Genomic DNA, 22,608 nt, shown 5'->3' with positions numbered 1-22,608 from the left:
TTTAACCTAACTACTTCCACAAAAGCCCTATCTCCAAATACACAGGGGGTTAGGATTTAATATATGATATTGAAAGACACAATTCAGTCCATAGCAATGAACACCATGCCAAACAACTACAGTACTTGACTACAAAATAAAACTCCAAATTAAAACATAAGGCACAACACATGGAAGAATGTCACAAACATAAAGTGCAGTGAAAGAGGCAAACACAAAATATATACCATGATTCCATTAATACAACGTTAAGAAAAAAAAAATATCTACGGTGCTAGAAGTCAGGATAGTGGTCACCTTGGGAAAGAAGGGCAGACAGGTGATTAGACGATAGAAGGGAAGCTTCCGGAGTTCAAATCATAGTATAGTTTTGCCCTGGGTCGTGGTTATGCAAATGTGTTTACTTTGTGCTAATTCATCAAGGTGTACACTTACAATGTGGGCACTTTTTCTGGATGTGTGTTGGATTTCAATAAAGAGTTTATTTTTTAAAAAGTCAATCACGACTCTAAATAACCATAATGAAAAAAACAGTAGGTAACGTTTAAAACTGAAAAATAAGTAAGAGCATGCTATGTGTCAACTATACTTCAATAAAAACAATTTTTAAAGAATAAAAGCATGTTAAAGATATAGTAGTAAAACCTAAAGAATCAGTTTATATTGTACACCTAAAACTACTATAACACTGAATGTTAACTAACTGGAATTAAAAATAAAACTTAAAAAAAAAAAAAGGAATCCGTTTAGAAGACTGAAAGTGACTCTCTTGGAAGAGTAGGGAATGGAGGTGGGGGATCAAGGGACACTTTTTTTTAAACAAGCCTGTACTCTTTAAACTGTGTAATACATAACTTGAATAAGTAAGCAGATGTGGGGCACCTGGGTGGCTCAGTCAGTTAAGCATCTGACTCTTGATTTTTCCTCAGGTCATGATCTTATGGTGCATGAGTTCAAGTCCTGCAGTGGGCTCTGTGCTGACAGCATGGAGCCTGCTTGGGATTCTCTCTCTTTCTCCCTCCCCCCCCGCCCCTCCCCCCCTCAAAATAAATAACTAAATGATTTTTCATAACCATAATGAGACATTTGGTTAAAGATAGCATCATATACATTTCTCTCTTCTCCCACCTGATGGCCCAGCTAAAAAATAAAGAATGACAAATAATGGCAAAGAGAATGAGAGAGGTACCATCAGTATATAAGCGACTTTAAACAATTTCTGGAAAATAAAAATCTGAAGCACATGTGGCAGGGTGCATACAAGCCTAGGGTGTACTCAAAGAAGGCTACAATCCATGAAAAACTTAACTGAGGAAGTCACTTTGTGCTGTGTATGTGGCAGGTCCCAAGCTATATAAGAGCAACTTTCCTACTGGCTACCTGGAAGCTAAGCTGGGCACTTGACCAGCAGCTTCCATAAACCCCATCCTATGTAGAGGGCTCTCAGTTTGCTTCCTAGTGCTCCCCTCTTGAAAACATTAACAGTGAATCAAAAACCATCAGATATACAAGGAAAGCCTATGACTTTCCCTAATACCCTTCTCCATGTATCTGTTCAGGGAAAACAGCAGATAACTGAGTCTTCTCTTTCAAAAACAGAGACAGTTGATTATTGTCGGGTATGGTAATTATGTTCTATAAAGCCACTGTGAACACTGAATCAGCATATACTGGAAGCACTGTTCCTAGAAGAAATACAGGGTTAGGCTCCTTTGGGCCCCAGATCATAAAAATTTTCACCAACTGATCAATATAACCTTGTTTTATGTGTGTTTCTCTTTAAGGACACCTTATTTACTACATATCATTGATTCGTTAACATAGAATTCTCAGCCAACAGCAGAATTTAATTCACATCTGAATGAGGCTTATCTAACATATGTGTTTTCTTTATCAGGCACAACACAGCCTTGCACTTAGAAACACTGGCCAGGGGGCACCTGGGTAGCTCAGTCGGTTAAGCATCAAACTTCAGCTCGGGACATGATCTCACAGTTCCTGGGTTCGAGCCCTGTGTCAGGCTCTGTGCTGACAGCTTGGAGCCTGGAGCCTGGAGCCTGCTTCGGATTCTGTCTCCCTCTCTCTCTCTGCCCCTCCCCCACTCATGCTCTGTCTCTCAAAAAATAAAATAAAATAAAAAACCCACAAAACACTGGCTAGTACTTCAGGCCAACTCTTGGGGGCCATTTTAAACAGCAAAGTTGACAACAAAAAGCACAAAAATGCAAAAAACACGGACTACACAGACCACAAAAAGAGCATCTGTTTATAGTACGAAAGCTGAAACAAGGCAGAGAACATCATCACCTTGTTGGAGCTCAACTGGGGATGCACACATTGGGCAATTCAAACTTTTTGATGCTTTGTGCATGTCCACAAATACTGCAAAAGCACCACAAGTACTGATTCTGGAATTACAAACAAATTGTAGTGAGTAGGTGAATTTACGAATAAGATCAACCATATCTGTCCTAGAGATGGGTGGTGGTGACGGTTGCACAACAATGCAATTGTACTTAATGCCACTGAACTGTACACTTAAAACGGTTAAGACTATAGTTTTGTTATACACATTTTATAATAAAAGAGTGTAACAACTGTGTGATTAAGTGATTCTTAATTTGTACTAATTGGGTTAGGCGAGGCTTTTCTCTTTTTCTGCACACTAACTGTAAATACTCCACCTTCAGATTATACTAAAAGCCAGATGATCATCTTTATACTTTTCAGTTATACCTGTTATTGGAATACGAGGCTCTTTTGCCCTTCTGCTTGCTTGCTCGCTTCTAGATCTATTATTATTCATTTCCAACTGAAGCAAATTGTTCTGGGTATTAACACTTTTTGGCAGTCACTATAGTCGTTTTGAATACATGTTCAATTAATCATGCCCCCTCCTGCCACCAAATTCCTACTTGTTGAGTTTTAGCATAGTATCAGAGAACAATATTTGCAATCATCCCAAAGAAGAATTAAGATACTCCTCTCTTCTAGCTACCATTTCTGTATGAGGTTAGATTTTCTTCATAAACTTCAACTGAAACAGTATACGGACGCAATTTGAATGCAGAAGAATGTATGAAAAATCCAGCTACCTTATATTAAGCCAGATACTAAAGAGATTTGCAAAAATTAAAACAATGTCACTCTTCTCAATAACTAGCTTTGAACAATAGAGTCTCTTTTCATAAAAATGTTATTTATATTAAATATAATAGGTCTGTCATTACTTTAAGTGAATTAATAAATACTTGAACTTTTTTAGTGTTAACTTCTAGTACAGTAAATGTCAATATATATAACCCACGTAAACAAACACTTTTGGGGAGTCCTCACGTTAAGAGGTCTAAAGGCAAACTGAGGCACCAGGAGCAGAAGGCCTGTTCTCCCCAGCGCAGCTGTGCACAGCCACTAAGCCTACTCGGAGGACCATGTGGAGGCCTGGAAAACTGCTTTGGAGGAAATTCTGAGGGACAAGACCCAGGATACAAAATTATGACCAAAAATATATTGAAAAAACATGCATATAAATATGGAGAATATACAAAAATAAAAATGGTATTCAGAATATGGTCATTGTGGTATTTTTTTCCTCTTCCAACTCTCCGAAGGCCATCTTCACCCACACAAAAAGTTGTGACTAAAATTTATGACCATTAATCTAAAGTCGCAAGAAGTGGAACACATCCCAGGATGAAGTACTATGGTTTTATCATTCTTACAATCAATGACAAATGATAAACGAGGCTCCAGATCCAATTTTCCCCTTCTGGCTCCTTCAGTGCAGGAGGCAGGACACAGATGTGAGGAGGTTAACGACAGTCAAGGCACAAAGTGCACAAGTGCACAGTAACAAGTTGAGAAGACAATAGTGGAAAAGATAGTTCAATAATTTTCTGAAAGAGAACAGAGAAAACTGTAACCAGAAACAACATGATTTGTCCAAAGGGCTCCAGATGGGCTTCAAACTTAGGAGGTTCTGAGAAACCACAAGCAACACTGGAGCTACTAGTAGGGCTAATTACAAGGTCAAAAGTCTGTATACACAATGTCTACTGCTCCCCAACCCAGCCAATAACCACTGGTTCCTTCTACTTTTTTTTTTTTTTTTTTTAACCACTGGTTCTTTAGAGGCTGCAAATTTATTCTGTGGAGAAGATGATGAGGTTCTGGACTCAAGGTGAATGGGCCCAGCAGAGGACAGGAATGAGGCATGGACATGAAACGGAAAATGAAGGGTCAGACTGCCACAGAGGGGTTGGACCACCAGTTCCTCCCAGGCAGAAGAGAGGATTCTCACTTAAAGAAATGAAATGGCCCCACGAGAAGAGATCTAAAGACTGGGGTCCTCCAATAAAAGCACCAGACAACTTCCAAAAGGAAAGCTCTGTGGTCAAACATATCCTATGCATGCAAACTCAGCTTCTGAAGGCTCCAACTTAAATACAAACAGATAACCAAAGATTACCAGATTCCAAAGAAAGACTCTGTATGAAAGACAGTTACCAAGAAAGAATCCCAGAGAAAAGAGATACAGTGCAGGGAGCAAATTCTATTTAAAAAAAAAAAAAGAGGAAAGTCTTTACTATCCTCACAGGGAGTTAACAGAAGAAATAGCATTCATGACCCCAGAAATGGATGCTATACAGACAAATAATCAGTGCACAAGAAAGCAGGGAGGAGGAAGAGGGCATACATAGGGACACACATACACACAAATTTAACAGAAAGCTGGGAAAATGAAATTAAAGACATCCCCCAGAAAATAAAATAGAAACACAGAGAATTTTTTTTCCCCAGAAAAAAATCAAGGTTCTTTTCCAAGAGATCTTACTAATCTCTGATTAATAAGAATTACAGAATAAAGACTTTTATTTTTTTTTTAATTTTTTTTTTTAACGTTTATTTATTTTTGGGACAGAGAGAGACAGAGCATGAACGGGGGAGGGGCAGAGAGAGAGGGAGACACAGAATTGGAAACAGGCTCCAGGCTCTGAGCCATCAGCCCAGAGCCCGACGCGGGGCTCGAACTCACGGACCGCGAGATCGTGACCTGAGCCAAAGTCGGACGCTCAACCGACTGCGCCACCCAGGCGCCCCTGGAATAAAGACTTTTAAATAATAAATAAAATGAGACAATTCTCCAGAACTGAAAGACAAGAATCTCCAAATTGAAAGGGTCCAATAAGCAGCCAAGAACAATGAATGAAGACCAACTCCTTGGTACCTCACTGTGAAATTTCTGAACAGCAAGGATAAATGTGAAGAGTCTAAAAAGCTTCTAGAAAGGGGAAGAAAAAGTCACATACTTAAGCCACTTACATTGTTATACTCTAACCTCTGCAACTACCAAGATATGAAATCTCTTTATGACCTTAACTTTGAGTTTCCCACTTTCTAATCACCTCCTCTATGGTTCCCACCCACTCAATCTAGAACTCCAACCAATAACTCAGACCCCTGGGTGGCTCTGTGGGTTAAGTGTCTGACTCCTGGTTTCAGCTCAGGTCATGATCTCACGGCTTCATGGGTTCATACCCCACATCTGACTTTGAACTAGTAGTGCAGAGCCTGCTTGGGATTAGCTCTCTCTCTGCCCCTCCCCCATTTGCACTGTCTCTGTCTCTCTCAAAATAAATAACTAAACTTAAAAAAAATTAGAACTCCAGTAACTATTTGAACTCACCAGGATCCATAATCCACTGGTCCCACCATCTTCTTATGGACTGTCTTCCCACTCAAGTTATTTCCTATTCAAATCTGTAGTCTTTCATTGTAATCATTCCCTTAGATATTCCAAATCAATGCCCTTGCTCTGTTCCCATTTCACTACACTTAGTGTGACAAAAACCCCAACCATCTACAAATGCCAGGCTTGTGTCTGGGGTACCTGGATGTTGCTGGAGAGTAACTTCCAGCCACGGTGCCTATTCCCACTTTGAATCCATGATCGCTAACTTCAGGGAAGCCTTAAGGCTGCCTGGCAATTCTTCTAGTCCGTTCACTCTCCTGCTTGCCTGGTAATTACTATAACCTCTCACATGTCTAACACCTCCTGTCTCCTTGATAATCACACTCTTGGCTGATGATTTTGCTTTCCATTTTACTGAAAAAATAGCTGTGATGAGAAGAAAACTTCCACAGGCTCCCATACCACCATACAGAGCCCCTCACCTGTACCTATACGAGTATCCTCTATCTTTCTCCTGTTTCTATGGAACAACTGTCCACACCAAGGCCAACGCCTCCACCATCTCCTCTCATTCACTCAAATATCTCTCTGATAGCACCATCTTCCCTTTCTGTCAGATTATCCCCATTAACTGATAAACATGTTGGTATTTTGCCCATCCTTTAAAAAACAGTTTGGCCTGACAGCTCCATGTAGCTACCCTTCTGTATCTTCATTACATGGTGGCAACATAAATCTATACAACTGTTACAATTCAGAAGACTGTACGTCAAAGGAAAAAGATGTATAATTTAAAAAATAGCAAAAACTTGCTTAATTTTGATGTCCAAAATGAGAGTTCAAAAGGTGCCCAGATACAAGATGTTATACAAATGTTACAGCATTTCCTTAACAACTAAGGAAAAAATTCCATTCACAACAGCAAAAAAAATTTTAAATACCCTGGAATGAACTTAAGAATTATGTAAAACTATTCACCTACTCAATAAAATTTATTTCTAACCCCCTTGAAAAAGAATTATGCAAAAACTTAGATGAAAAAAATTACAAACTCTGAAAACAAAATTGAGACACATTTCATATTCCTGTATAGAAAGGTTTGGTATCATAAAATAGCAAATTTCCCCCAGATCAGCTTACAAATTCAGTTAATTCCTATCAAAATTGATCTTACCGAATTTCCACTAAGACTATTTTTGGAACATGGCATCTTGATTCTAAAGTTCATTTAACACAGCAAATGGCAAGAAGAGATATGAAGTTTTTAAAAAATAATAATCCGTGGGAATGCAAGATGGTGCAGCCACTCTGGAAAACAGTATGGAGGTTCCTCAAAAAACTAAAAATAGAACTACCCTACAACCCAACAATTGCACTACTAGGCATTTATCCACGGGATACAGGTGTGCTGTTTCGAAGGGACACAGGCACCCCCATGTTTACAGCAGCACTATCAATAACAGCCAAAGTATGGAAAGGGCCTAAATGTCCACCAATGGATGAATGGATAAAGAAGATGTGGTATATATATACAATGGAGTATTACTTGACAATCAAAAAGAATGAAATCTTGCCATTTGCAACTAGGTGGATGGAACCGGAGGGTATTATGCTAAGTGAAATTAGCCAGTCAAAGAAAGACAAAAATCATACGACTTCACTCATATGAGGACTTCAAGAGACAAAACAGATGAACATAAGGGAAGGGAAACAAAAATAATAAAAAAACAGGGAGGGGAACAAAACAGAAGAGACTCATAAATATGGAGAACAAACTGCGGGTTATGGGAGGGGTTGTGAGAGGGGGGATGGGCTAAATGGGTCAGGGGCACTAAGGAATCTAATCTTGAAATCACTGTTGTACTATATGCTACCTAATTTGGATGTAAATTTTAAAAAAATAAAAAATTAAAAAAAAAAAGAATAATCCTCAGAGCACTTAACCTACTCTAAAACATCAAAACGTACAATTCAAAGCTGCCATAATAAAATTACTGTAGTATGGGTACAAGACTAAATAAATAGATCAGACATTAACCAAAAGACATATACGGGAATTTGGTAAGTGATAAAGCAGGTATCTTCAACTGGGGGAAAGAACAGATGATCCCAGGACAAGTGATAAACCACATGGGGGAAGAAAAACTAAAGCCCTACACTTCATACCAATCCCCCAAAATATATACCAAATGAATTAAACATTCAAATGGGATCCACAGGACTATTTGAAGAAGATACAGAGCCATTTTTTACATCTTGGGGCAAAGTAACTAAACCTTTCTTACCAAGTCATGAAACTCAGATTAGACATGAAACCCAGACAAATCAGACTGATGTATGAAACACATAACGGGTTTAAATCATTAAGATTTAAACGGGAAAAGAAAAATGGATAAAGGACACAAATAGGAAACTTATTTTAAAAAGAAAATATGAATGACAAAAATACATGAAAATATCAATCTGTTACCAAAAAGAAGCTTGCAAAAAAAATACATTTTTTTTTGTCCATCAGATAAAAATAATCTATGTAGTATTAGTAAGGGTGCAGAAAAATGGATACTTTCATTCACTTTGATAGGATAATAAAATGCTGTAAAATTTTCTCAAAAGCAATTCACCAGTACCTATTATAATATCAAATATTCATCCTTTTTGACCTGGATATCCACTTGTAGGAATTTATCCCACAGAAACACTTAAACAGAGTAGAGAGTTAAGAAACTTTCACTGCAGACGCTTACAGTAGCAAAAAATCAGAAACCACTCAAGGCCCACTGACAGGGATAAACCACAGCAACAGCACACACATGTAAGATAGAATGTGTCAGATCTATGAGCACTGAGATCCAGACACAATCAGATATGTTGCTAAGAAAGTTACCATTATTTAAAAAAAAAAAAAAAGTTACCATTATATCCATGAGTCTCTTTTTGTTAAAATAAACAAAAAATTAGCATCTATATAAAATACTGTGAGAATCTACACCAAACAAGTGATCCTCTTTGAGAAGAGAAATTTCAAGGAACTTGTACTTCCTACATAATGAATTTCCAGACTATAGAAATATAAATATTACATTTTCTAGGATTCTGGGTGATACCTACAGTAAGGGGGTGGGGATCGAGTAAAACAGTTTATTTTATTTATTTTAATTTTTTTTTAACGTTTATTTATTTCCGAGACACAGAGAGATAGAGCATGAGAGGGGGAGGGGCAGAGAGAGAGGGAGACACAGAATCCAAAGCGGGCTCCGGGCTCTGAGCTGTCAGCACAGAGCCCGACGCGGGGCTTGAACTCACAAACCGTGAGATCATGACCTGAGCCGAAGTCGGTCGCTCAACCTACTGAGCCACCCAGGCGCCCCTAAAATAGTTTAATTCAAAGTTAAAAAAAAAAAAAAAAAAAAGAAGAAGAAGGAAAACTTTAAATTAAGTCACTCTGCTAGTCAGATTCAAGCTTTTTTGGCAAGAGAACCTACCAGACGTAAATACAGTAGGCCAAACTACAGCTAAGGAAAAAGTGAGAGGGTCTGTCTGGCCCATTCCTCTTCCAACCCACCATCTGCCCGTGTGAGGAAACTGGCCAAGCAACCACCTAGAATTGTGGGGACTAAACTCAAGAAGTCTTGAGTTTCAGAAAGCTCTGCTCAGGGACAGCAAGGCAAGACCCTCCTCCACTCATGCTGTTCATGGACTCGAAAAGCAGCCCAGGGATCTTCATAACAAGGAGTACTGACCATGGATTTGTCACCAAGTTGAGATGGAACGTGAACAGGCAAACTTTTGGTTCAAGTCTGTACTTAATATTCCAGTTAGTGTGGACCTGGGCCTCCAGCCTTCTTCAGCTCCCAGCACTCATGGAAAACAGGAATATCTGGAGGGCACCCTGCAGCAGAGGCTGCTTCCAGACGAATGACTGGCCCCTGGCCCTGCTCCAGCAGCCCCGGGCATGGTGGGCTGCGGGCATCAATGCCATGACACGTCGGTAATGCTGTCATGGCATATCTATCAGGAGGCTCTGGTACAGGGAAAGCATTTCTTTAAAAAGCTTCCTTCAAAAGTATCATTACAGGGGCACCTGGGTGGCTCAGTCGGTTAAGCGTCCAACTTCAGCTCAGGTCATTATCTCATGGTTCACGAGTTCCAGCCCCACATCGGGCTCTCTGCTGACAGCTCAGAGCCTGAAGCCCGCTTCTTCGGATTCTGTGTCTCCCTCTCTCTCTGCCCCTCCCCCGCTCACATTCTGTTTCTCTCTCTCTCAAAAATAAACATTAAAAAAAATAAAATAATGAAGTATCATTAATATCATTCAACATATATTTACTAAGCACCTACTATGTGCCAAACACTGTTAAGTACGGCTATCTGCCCTACAGACCAGAGAGGGAAGATGGGTAAATAAGCAGTTCCCATAAATGTAAACTGTGCTATCTGAGGGGAAGTACCAGGAATTTTAACCTGAGTCCCATACCTGGGAAAAGGGAGTCCATCAATGACTCCTTCCCAGAAGAAGTGGTTGCTACACGAAAGTGTGAAGTGCATTTCAGGCAGAGGAAATAGCAGGCATAGAGACCTAAATGCAAGAAGTCAAAGAAGCAAAACAGGTTCTGTATTGCACATGTGGAACATGTGGAGGGAGTCAATTCAGGAGTTTTAACAGGTGTATTTTTGATAAATACAGAATGCAGTTGAGCAGAAAGCCAATCATCACAAAAGTTAGGAAAGCATATGCCTTCCTGTACAACAGCCGATCAAACCTAGGCTATGAGAAAAGTTTCTTTGGTGAAATGAAGAAACTTCTTGGGCATAAAATCTATAAAAACAGACAACACTCATGATTTCCAAGTACTGTGAGCTTATACATTAAGTTCCAAACAATTTTTATTCTGGTGGCAGAAAGAATATTAATCTGGTGGCAGTTCTTAGAACAAAACACTACCCACTTTGGCAAAAGCCAATTCGAACACTCAATGTAATACTACATTTAAAGACATAAGAAAGCAAAGGAACTCCCAGAAAATTAGTATGTAAGTTTCTTGTTCTTAAAAACAATATTTAATTAGCTCAGAAATTCGCTCAAGTAATATATACATTCTCTTCCTCTCTCACATGGAACTGAACAAAGCAAGTATCATAACAGAAATTAAACTTAGTATTTACCTCTCTTCCTGTAAGGATGTGTCTTGCCAATTTCACTTTTGCAAAATTCCCCTTGCCGATTGTTTTCAACAGTCTGTAGTTTCCGATGTGAGGTTGTTCATCTGCACAGGAAGCTATAGAGTTTCTACACCGAGCTCCAGAGCGCCCAGTGCGAGAGGTAACTTCTTGCCGCCCATCTCCATGTGACGTGTGCTACAATATAACATACATAAAAATAAGGAAATGAGAGAACACATGGTACCTGCCAAGTTTTAAGAGCCCCTAGTTGAAGAAACAAAACACCACTGCTTTAATTTTAATCCTAACGTATCTAGCACTTTAAAGGAATTTGCCCACGATATAAATTTATGAGGAAAACAAGCAAATGCCAAGAAGAAAAATATCATCAAGGGTTGAAGTGGGTGTTCGGAAGGAAATGAGATATTTTTTGTATGTGGTTGTAACATAAAATAGGAGTAACAAAGCTGCCTTATAATCATAAAGAATGTAACTTTTCCATAGCTATTAAATGCACCAGCACATATGATCCTTCACCAGATGAGGATACTTTTGTGATTTATTCACTGCCACATCACTACTTAGTGAGAAATCCAAAGAGAATATAATTTAGGAACTGGAACACAGCAGTATATAAAACAAAGTCCTGTCCCGCGAGGTATGTATCAAGTGGTTTTACTATTTACACAACAAAAATACAGTCACTAAAATTGTACTAGCCACAATTTGGTTTAAAAAAGCTTGTGTAATGTAAATGTATTTTCTAATTTACATGTTTTGTAAATTCAGCTTTTCATACATTAAGTTTTCTAGCGTGAGACACAGTTAAATGGAGAAAACATTAACTTACATCCAAGTCAACTGTCTTCTATTACACATAAAATAGGAATATTAAAAGAATCTTAAGATTCATAGGCATCCAAAGTTTGTACCTTTGTTTATGTTACTCTTACTCCTCAATCTACTTATAATTAAAGAGTAATTTCTTAGCATCAACCAGATGTAACCTTCAGGAGGACAAGGATTTTTGTCTGTTTTGTTCATTATCAGATATTCCTAGAACTTGGGAGCAGTGACTGACACAGAGTAGCTGTGCCATACATTGTTGCTGAATGAATGCTAAATGAATTCAAGGCCTTGTGTGATCTAATCCATTCCTCCTTTCTGGCTATTATCATCCACTCTTCTCTAGGATGGTCCTAGTCCCTCAATTTGAATGCCCTTTCTTCTCTTCAAACCTAAGATTCCTACTCATCCCCTTATGTTTGGATCATTTGTCACCATCTTTATGAAGCCTCCTGTGACTTTTCTTGCATCTAATCAGTTTCTTTTTCTTCTCCTTTGGGTTCCAGGGGTACTTTGTATCTATCTATATTATGCTACTTTGTTGTGGACAATACTATTAGCCACCATATTAGCTCTTTTGCTTCTGAGTTTGTGGAGGATCCCACTGATTTCACAGAGGAACTCAGACCCTCTTCCCTCATTTGAGTTGGCCCAGCCATGTCCCTAAGTTTAGCCAATGACATACAAATGAAAATGACATGTCATTCCCATGCAAAAGCATTATTTATCAGTGTTTGACTTCAGCCATCTTTTGCTCTCCTGAATCCTAAGCATTGCCCAAAGACAGAAGCCCTCAGGGCCAAATTATCCTGGACAGGGAGATCAATCTTCATAGAGCCAACAAGCCCTCAGGCAAACTGTTTAAACAAGGGTTTTTACTGTGTTAAACCACTAAGATTTTGATTGTGTATGTTACTACAGCATAACGCAACCTAAACTAATACACTTATGCAAATAAACAATCATAATACAAAGCCAAAAGAAACCTGCATTTCCCTGTTAGATTATAAATTCATACAACAGATTTAAATATCTGTTAAATTTGTAATATCTGTTAAATTATAATTTGTTAAATTACAATAGGGTTAAACTTAGTATATTTAGTAAAGTATACTAAACTTCAGTATACTTAAATTGTAGTATATGTAAATTTGAAATATCTGTTAAACTGTAATTTGTTAAACTACAATAGGGTTAAACTAAGTATATTTAGTTTGGTGTTTCCTTACATAAAGTCCTTAAATTAAAAAATCTGGGCGGGGGGGGGGGGGTGCCCGGCTAGCTCCGTGGGAAGAGCACACTACTCTTGATCTCAAGGTTGTGAGTTTGAGCCCCAAATTGTGTAGAGATTACTTAAAAATAAAATCTTTAAAAAATAAATCTGGGGTGCCTGGGTGGCTCAGTCGGTTAAGCCTCCGACTTCGGCTCAGGTCATGACCTCACAGTTTGTGAGTTTGAGCCCTCCATCGGGCTCTATGCTGACAGCTCAGAGCCTGGAGCCTGCTTCAGATTCTGTCTCCTTCTCTCTCTGCCCCTCCCATGCACGTGCTCTGTCTCTCTCTCTCTCAGAAATAAATAAACGTTAAAAAAATTAAAATAAATAAATCAATCTAACTTGGCCATCAAAAAGAATGAAATCCTGAGGCGCCTGGGTGGCTCAGTTGGTTGAGCCTCCAACTTCCACTCAGGTCATGAACTCACGAGCCCCACATCGGGCTCACGTGATTTCACTCATGTGGGATTTAGGAAACAAAACAGATGAATATATAGGAAGGGGGGAAAAAAGGGAGAAAAGCAAGCCATAAGAGACTTTTAACAATAGAGCAAACAAACTGAGGGTTGATGGAGGAAGGTGGGTAGTGGATGGGCTAAATGGGTGATGGGTATTAAGGAGGGCACTTGTGATGAGCACTGGGTGTTATATGTAAATGATGAATCACTAAATTCTACTCCTGAAACCAGCATTATACTATATGTTAACTAGCTAGAATTTAAATAAAAATTTGGGGGGGACATCTAATGTATTTAACTTAAAAAAAATTCTCTCAAAACAGACACAAATTATTTATCAGGGATATACTGGCATATAGTTTTCTAGTAGTGTCTTTTTCTAGTTAAACCTGATTTCTTAAGTAGGCATCTCAAATTTCAGGTTTGTGCTTTACCAGAAAGATAGAAAAGCAAACCTGGAACCATATTTAACTATGTTAAAAAAATTAAAGATTATTTTGGGGGGGTGTATGTGTGTCTAAGGTATATTCTAATTTGTGTCTTGGTCATATAATAAATTATATGGTTCTTACATATGGACACATTTTCAAGAGCTAGTATGTATAACATAAAATGGAATGTATTCCCCATTTTTCTTACTGCTTCTTATGTTAGTGTTGATACAGCCCTGTAACAGTTACTAGAGCTTCTACTTGGCTTTCATTTTATTCATCCCATGCTTCTATCAATGGCCCTAAAGAAAAATTGTTTCTAGGGGAGCCTGGGTGGCTCAGTCAGTTAAGCATCCGACTCTTGGTTTCAGCTCAGGTCATGAGCTCAGTTAATGAGTTTAGGCCCTGCGTCAGGCTTTGTGCCGACACCATGGAGCCTGCTTGGGACTCTCTCTCTCGAAATAAATAAACTAAAAAAAAAAAAATTAAGAAAAAAAGAAAAAAGTTTCTAATCTTATACCACTCAATGTGCTAAACAATTAACCAAATAATTCTGAATTCTTTACTATTAGCCAATTATTTCATGCATAAGGGTTTTTTTTTTCTCCCTATGGAGCCAGTAAACAACCCAAGGGTAAAAAAGGAAAAATGTTATAGAATTCTTCAGTATTCACATTACATTTTGTGGCAGCACTAAGCTTGTTAACAGGTACCCTAAGCTGTTAAATTCAAGTCTTAAAGATTAAAGGAGCCCTGAACCTTCTCTCTCCCATGGAGTTGAGCTGATACCACTTCATCCACCAGAAAATTAGAATATGTACACTGCTACTGAAAATAACCAGAAGCAAACCAAAGACAGGAGATTATTAACAAATTTATAAAGCATCCATTTGCAAACTAAAACCTTTACTGCAGAAAATTTAAATTTCCAGGTAATATGTTAGAGAATGGGGCAAACATTATAGTTATATACTCAATATCCATTTCTCCCTTCTTCATTACCAAGAGAAGCTGGCTGGGTATTTGATGAGGCAACAAGACCAACTAAATAATTGTTTTCTCAAACGTGTCTGTAGCTAGGGGCACCTGGGTGGCTCATTTGGTTGAGCATCTCGGTTCTGGCCGGTGCTCATTAATGAAAACATACCGGTGGGGGGCAGGACAGGGGCAGTTCTGGGAAAACTTTTTGTTTCTCACAAAGGGCCACAGACACACTAGTACAGTCCCTTCTTTCTCTTTCCTTCAATGCAACCATAACTGCAGATGTATAAGTTATCTTGCAGCCAAAAGGTCTCAAACACAAAAGAAAATTTTTTGTTTTTATTTTAAGTAGGCTTCACACGCAGCACAGAGCCCAACGTGAGGCTTGAACTCACCATCCTGAGATCAAGAGTTGGAAGCTTAACCGCCTGAGCCACCCAGGCACCCCAAGAAAATAGTATTTTTAAAAACCACCAGCTCGGGGCGCCTGGGTGGCTCAGTCGGTTGAGCGGCTGACTTCGGCCCACATCATGATCTCACGTCCGTGAGTTCAAGCCCCGCGTCGGGCTCTGTGCTAACAGCTCGGAGCCTGGAGCCTGTTTCAGATTCTGTGTCTCCCTCTCTCTCTGACCCTCCCGCATTCATGCTCTGTCTCTCTCTGTCTCAAAAATAAATAAACGTTAAAAAAAATTAAAAAAAAAAAAACCACCAGCTCTGGGGTGCTTAGGTGGCTCCAACTTTGGCTCAGGTCATGATCTAGAGGTTGGGAAGTTTGAGCGTTCCATCAGCTTGCTGCTGTCAGAGTATAGCCCACTTGGGATCCTCTGTCCCCCTATCTGCCCCTCCCTACTCTCTCAATCTCTCCCAAAAATAAATAAAATCTGGGGCGCCTGGGTGGCTCAGACTCTTGATTTCAGCTCAGGTCATGATCTTACGGTCTTTAGGATTACAAGCCTGGTGCTGGGCTTTGCACAGACAGTGCAGAGCCTGCTTGGGATTCTCCCCCCGCCCCCGTCCCTCCCCCCCCAATAAATAAATATTAAAAAAAAGTATTAAAATATATATATATTTTTAAAATAAATAAAAACCACCAACTTCAATATTATACTGCTGAACCAAAGCTAGAAACTATGTATGTTTCTTTTGTGAGAAAAGCAAACCCCTATTTGGTTAAGCCATTATGTTAGAGTTTATTACTTTCAGTCAAAGCACTACTGTTACAGAGCTGTATCAACACTAATGTAAGAAGCAATAAGAAAAATGAATGGAGGAGTGACTGGGTGGCTCAGTCAGTTAAGTCTCTGATTATTTCGACTTGGGTCAGGATCCCAGTTTCTTGGGACTGAGCCATATGTCAGCTCAGCACTAAGCACGGAGCCCGCTTGGGATTCTCTCGGAAAAGGAAAAGGAAAGGGAAAAGGAAAAGCAAAAGGAAAAGGGAATAGGAAAAGGGAACAGGAATAGGAATAGGAAAAGGAAAAGGAATAGGAATAGGAATAGGAAAAGGAAAAGGAAAAGGAAGAAAAAGGAGGAAAAAAAAAGAAAGAAAAAGAAAAATGAATGGAGAATGCATTCCATTTTGTTATGTTCTTTAAAAATGTATCCATATTTAAGAGCCATAGAATATAAATCTTATAACCAGAAGATACAAATGAGAATATACCTTAGACACACATCAAAAAGGTTTTTTTTAATTATTTTTTTTTAACATTTATTCATTTTTAAGAGACAGAGACAGAACATGAGTGGGGGAGAGGCGGGAAGAGGGGAGAGGGGAGAGGGGAGAGGGGAGAGGGGAGAGGGAGGAGAAAGAATCTGAAGCAGGCTCCAGGCTCTGAGCTGTCAGCACAGAACCTGACACGGGGCTCGAACTCACAGACCGTGAGATCATGACCTGAGTGGAAGTCAGATGCTTATCCAACTGAGCCACCCAGGCACCCCCACCAAAAAGTTTTTTAATTTTAATTTTTTTAGCATGATAAATATGGCTCTGGGCTTACCATTGTATCTATCTGGTAAAGCACTAATCTTAAATTTGAGAAGCCTACTTAAGAAATCAGGTGTAAGCAGAAAAGAACACCATTAGAAAAGAAAACTATAGGCCAATATCCCTGATGAATATGGATGCAAAAATTCTCAATTCTCAATACTAGCAAACTGAATTCAGCAGCACGTTAAAAGGATCATTTACCAGGGCACCTGGGTGGCTCAATCGGTTAAGTGTCCAACTCCTAATTCTGGCTCAGGTCATGATATCACTGTAGTGGGATCAAGCACTGAGCATGGAGCCTGCTTAAGATTCTCTCCCCCCCAATCTCTTTGCCCCTCACCTGCTCATGTTTTCTGTCTCTCTTTCAAAAAAAACAAATTTAATTTAAAAAATACACACACACACACACACACACACACACACACACACACACACGTAGGATCATTTACCATGATCAAGTGGGATCTATCTCTGGGATGTAAGGATAGTTCACCACATCAATCAATGTAACATATCACATTAACGGAATAAAAGAAAATAGTCATGTAATCATCTTGATACACACAGAAAAAGCATCCAACTTCTGACAAAAGTCAACATCCATTCATGATGAAAACTGTTAACAAACTGGGCACTGAAAGAACATATCTTGACATAAAAAGTCCACATATGAGCAGCTCGCAGCTAACATCATACTCAATGGTGAAAGGATAAAAGCTTTTCCATTACATTCAGGAAAAAGACATGGTTGCCCATTCTTACCACTTCTATTGAACATAACACTGGAAGTCCTAGTGGGAGCAATCAAGCAAGAAAAAAAAATAAAGGTATCAAAACTGGAAAAGAAGTAAAATTGTCCCTGTTTGCAAAAGACATGATTTTACAGAGGTGCCTGGCTAGCTCAGTCAGTAGAATGTGTGACTCTTTTATTTTTATTAATTTTTCTTTTTTTTGAGAGCAACAGAGAGAGAGTACACACACACACATGACTGAAGTGTGAGGCACAGAGGGAGAGAGATAATCCCAAGCAGGTTCCACACTCAGCACAGAGCTAGACGCCGGGCTCAACCCCATATCCCTGGGATCATGACATGAGCCAAAATCAAGAGTCAGAAGCTCAACCACTGAGACACTCAGGTGCCCCAGAGCATGTGATTCTTGGTATCGGGAGTAAGTTTAAGTTCAAACCCCACGCTGGGAGGAGATATTACTTAAAAAATAAAATCATTTAAAAAAAACAAACATGATTTTATATATAGAAAACGCTAAAGACTCAACTGAAAAACTGTTAGATCTAACCAATGAATTCAATGAAGTTGCAAGATAAAAAAAATTAAATTAAAAGATCAGTAGTGCTGGGCACCTGGGTGGCTCAGTTGGTTAAGCATCCAACTCTTGGTTTTGGCTCATGTCATGATCTCATGTTTTCATGAGTTTGATACCTACATAAGGCTCTGTGCTGACAGTGCAGAGCCTGCTTGGGATTCTCTCTCTCCCTCTCTCTCTCTGTCCCTCCCCCATTCATGCTGGCTCTGTCTCTCTCAAAATAAATAAATAAGCTTTAAAAACACATTTTAAAAAATCAGTAGTGTTTCTATACACTAATGAGATTTCTGAAAAAGAAATTGATACTATTTACAACAGCATTGAAAAGAATGAAATACTTAGGAATAAATTAAGGTGAAAGATCTCTATGCTGAAAATTATAAAGACACTGATGAAAGAAATTGAAGACAATACAAATAAATGGAAAGGTATCCTGTGTTCACGGGCTGGAATTAATATCGTTAAAATGTCAAAACTACTAATAGCCATCTACAGATTCAATGCAATCTCTATCAAGATTCCAATAGCCTTTTTTACAGAAGTAGGAAAAATGCTCCTAAAAAATTTATATGGAACCACAAAGACCTCAAACAAAGAAATATTGAGAAAGAGCAAATCAGGAGGTATCACACCTCCTGATTTCAAGCTATATTATAAAGCTATACTATGATAATGAACAGTATGATAATGGCATAAAAACAAATAGACCAGAATATAAATGAGAGCCCAGAAATAAGCCCAAACATATAAGGTCAACTAATATTTGACAAGGGAGCCAAGAATACTGAATGGAGAAAAGACCATCTCTTCAATAAAAGATACTAGTATAACTGGGTACTCATATGTAAAAGAATGAAACTGGATCCATATGGTATACCACTCACAAAAACTAATTTGAAATGGATTAAAAACTTAAATGTAAAGGGGCACTTGGGTGTCTCAGTCAGTTAAGTGTCTTTGTTGGTTTCGGCTCGGGTCATGATCTCACAGTTTTGGGATTGAGCCCTGTATTGGGCTCAGTGCTGGGCGTGGAACCTGCTTGAGATTCTCTCTCCCTCTCCTCTCCCTCTGCCCCTCCTGTTTGCACACACACAGGCATACACGTGGGCTCTCTCTCTCTCTCTCTCTCTCTCTCTCTCTCTAAAATAAAAATTAAAGTCATTAAAAAGCACTTAAATGTAAGACCTGAAACCATGAAACTCCTAGAAGAAAACATAGGAACAGAGCTCCTTGATATGGGTCTCAGTAATGATTTTTTGGATGACACCTAAGGCACAAGCAACAAAATAAAACATGAACAAGTGAGACTACATCAAACTAAAAAGCTTCTGCACAGCAAAACAAAACACAAATAAATTGAAAAATAACCTATGGGATGGTAAAATATTTGCAAACTATATATTTGATAAGGAGTTCATATCCAAAACATATGAAGAACTCATATAACTCAATAGCAAAAAACAAATAACCTAATTAAAAATGGGCAAAAGACTTGAACAGAGATTTCTCCAAAGAAGATATACAAAAAGCCAACAGGTACGTGAAAAGATGCTGAACATGACTACTCATTAGGGAAATGCAAATAAGAACCACAATGAGATATCAGTTCACTCCTGTCATAGTGGCCGTAGCCATAATCAAAAAGACAAATAATAGTATGGATGTAGAGAAAAGGAAACCCTTGTGTACTGTTGGTGGGACTGTAAATTGGTATAGCCACTGTGGGAAACAGTATGGACAACCCTCAAAAAATTAAAACCAGAACTACCATATGATGCTGCAATTCCACTTCTGAGTATATATCTAAAGATAACAAAAACACTATCTGCACTCCATGTTCACAGCAGCATTTATGTACAGTAGCCAAGACATGGAAACAACCTAAGTGTCCATCAAAGGACGAATGGATAAAGAATTGTGGTATGTATACACAATAAAGTATCATTCAGCCATAAAAAAAAAACAAACAAAAAAAAACACAAGGAAATCCTACCATTTGTAACAACATGGACAGATCTTGAAGGCATTATACTAAGTGAAATAAATCAGAGAAAGACAAATCCTGTACGATCTCACTTACGTGTGGAATCCAAAAGCAAAACAAAAACAAGAAAACAAACCCAAACTCATAGAAAAAGAGATCAGAATTATGGTTACCAGAAGAAATGAGTAGGGAAGGGGGATCTGGGGGAAGATGGTCAAAAGGGACAACCTTGCAGTTATAAGGTAAATAAGTACTAGGGATGTAACGTAAATCATGGTTACTACTGCTAACACTGCTATATAATATATAGGAAAGTCGTAAAAAAAAAAAAAAAGTGTAAATCCTAAGAATTTTTACCACAATGAGAAATTTTTTTCCTTTATTAATTTCTTCTTTCTTTTCTTCTTATTGTTATCTACACGAGAAGATGGATGTTAGCTGAACATATTGTGGTACTCATTTCTCAATGGACATAAACCAATACCTTAAACTTATACAGTGATGTATGTCAATTACTTCTCAATACAGCTGGGGTGGGGCGGGGGGGACGGGATCAGGTTTAAAAGTTAAAAAAAAAAAACAACTTTACATCATGTTTCAACTCTTCCTAAATAAACCTTGGTCCCTTTTGTAAAACACAAGACGTGCCCACGCATCCTTTCTAATCCTTAAAATAACAAACCACCTCCTTAACACAAGGGCAGGTTTTTCAAGTGTAAAAAAATCTACGAAGCTAAATTGTGACAATAAAGGGCTGTCCCCCACGTATTTTGTACTTTTAGAGATATTCATAAAATCAAATTTCACTTTTGAAAGCAGCAGGGCGATTATTCCATTCACTGCAAAAAAAATATTTCGTAAGATTGAACAATTTGTGATTTAAAAAACTCTTAGCAAACAAGAAACAGAACAGAACTTCTTTACTTTGATAAAAATCATGGACCAAAACCTTCAGCAAATATTACACTAATGGAGAAACTTTAGAATCATTTCTTGAAAATCAGAAACAAAACAAAGTTGTCTATTATCACTACCATTATTTAACATAATACTAAAGGTTATGGCCAATACTTGAAGGAAAGAAAAAAGTAAGATATGAGAATCAGAAGGAAAGAGATAAAACTGTAACTGTCTGTAGATGATACAATCTAACTACAAACCAACAGAATCAGAAATACCACTGGAACTCATGAGAGTTTGGCAAGATACAAGATCAACCTATCACATTTCTCTACACTGGCAGTAACCTGCCACAAAATTTAACAAAAAATAGCCATATCAATAAAAACTATAAAGCAGGTAGAAACTAACTTAATCAAAAAGAATATATAGAAGCTCTTTGGAGAAAGCTTTAAATTTTTAATGAAAGACCTAAAAGATACTCAAATAAATGGAAATTCCATGTTCATGGATAGATACTATAAATTCTACCCAAATTAACCTACAAGATCAAGGCAATTTCAATTAAAATTTCCAGTCAGTAGTTCTTGAGCATTTTTTTTAATGTTTATTTATTTTGAGAGAGAGAGAGAGAGAGAGAGAGAGAGAGAGAAAGCAGAGGAGGGGCAGAGAGAGAGGGAGACAGAGAATCCAAAGCAGGCTCTGCTGTCAGCACAAAGCTGGACTCGGGGCTCGAAACCACAAACCATGAGATCATGACCTAAGCCAAAGTCAGACAGTCACTCAACCAACTGAGCCACCCAGGTGCCCCAAGTAAAAAAATTTTTTTAATTTTCTAGTAATTTTAATCTTACTCTGACGTTTACATGGATGAATAACTGCCAGGTCAGCCTCAAAAAAAGAGTTAAAAAAAAAAAAGAAAAAGGCTCAGAAACAAAAAGTGATCTAAGTTAGTTAACACAAGCTTAACAAAACATATCTATATAATATATAATCTACATAATCTATATAATATATCTTTTTCTTTTAATTTTTTTTTAATGTTTATTTATTTTTGAGACAGGGAGAGACAGAGCATGAACGGGGGAGGTTCAGAGAGAGAGGGAGACACAGAATCTGAATATATAGAAGCTCTTTGGAGAGCTTCTGAGCTGTCAGCACAGAGCCCGACGCGGGGCTCGAACTCACGGACCGTGAGATCATGACCTTAGCCGAAGTCGGACGCTCAACCGACTGAGCCACCCAGGCACCCCTCATGTACCCTTTTAATAGCATACACTAAGAGAGACACATCTTTTGTGTGGTATTCTTACCAAAAATATATAACCTTAATTAATTGTGAAAAAACATCTGACAAACTTAAACGGAGATATATTCCACAAAATAACTGACCAGTACTCATCAAAACTGTCAAGGGCATAAAAGACAAAGACAGAGGAACCATTACAAATTGGAGAAGACTGAGACACAATAACTAAACACAATGTGGGATCTTTGATTAGATCCTAGAAGAAAAAAAGAACCCTGGAGAAAAACTGGTGAAAATTCAAGTTCTGTCGTCGTCATC

The 22,608-nt window shown here is 38.3% G+C and overlaps 1 protein-coding gene across 9 annotated transcripts in view; it reads right to left on the bottom strand.

Annotated features, from left to right (window-relative positions):
• MARK3 (microtubule affinity regulating kinase 3) overlaps positions 1–22,608 on the bottom strand; it is a 111,459-nt gene that overhangs the window by 77,215 nt on the left and 11,636 nt on the right. For all 9 annotated transcript variants that reach the window (XM_053224990.1, XM_027066697.2, XM_027066699.2 and 6 more), the window contains exon 2: positions 10,856–11,047. In XM_053224990.1, coding sequence (XP_053080965.1) covers positions 10,856–11,047 — 192 coding nt within the window. The remainder of the gene's footprint in view (positions 1–10,855; positions 11,048–22,608) is intronic.

This window comes from Acinonyx jubatus, chromosome B3, assembly GCF_027475565.1.
Source record: "Acinonyx jubatus isolate Ajub_Pintada_27869175 chromosome B3, VMU_Ajub_asm_v1.0, whole genome shotgun sequence".
In the NCBI taxonomy this organism is placed as follows: Eukaryota; Metazoa; Chordata; class Mammalia; order Carnivora; family Felidae; genus Acinonyx; species Acinonyx jubatus.
The sequence above is the reverse complement of the archived record's forward strand: the minus strand, read 5'-3'. Positions and strand labels throughout refer to the sequence as shown.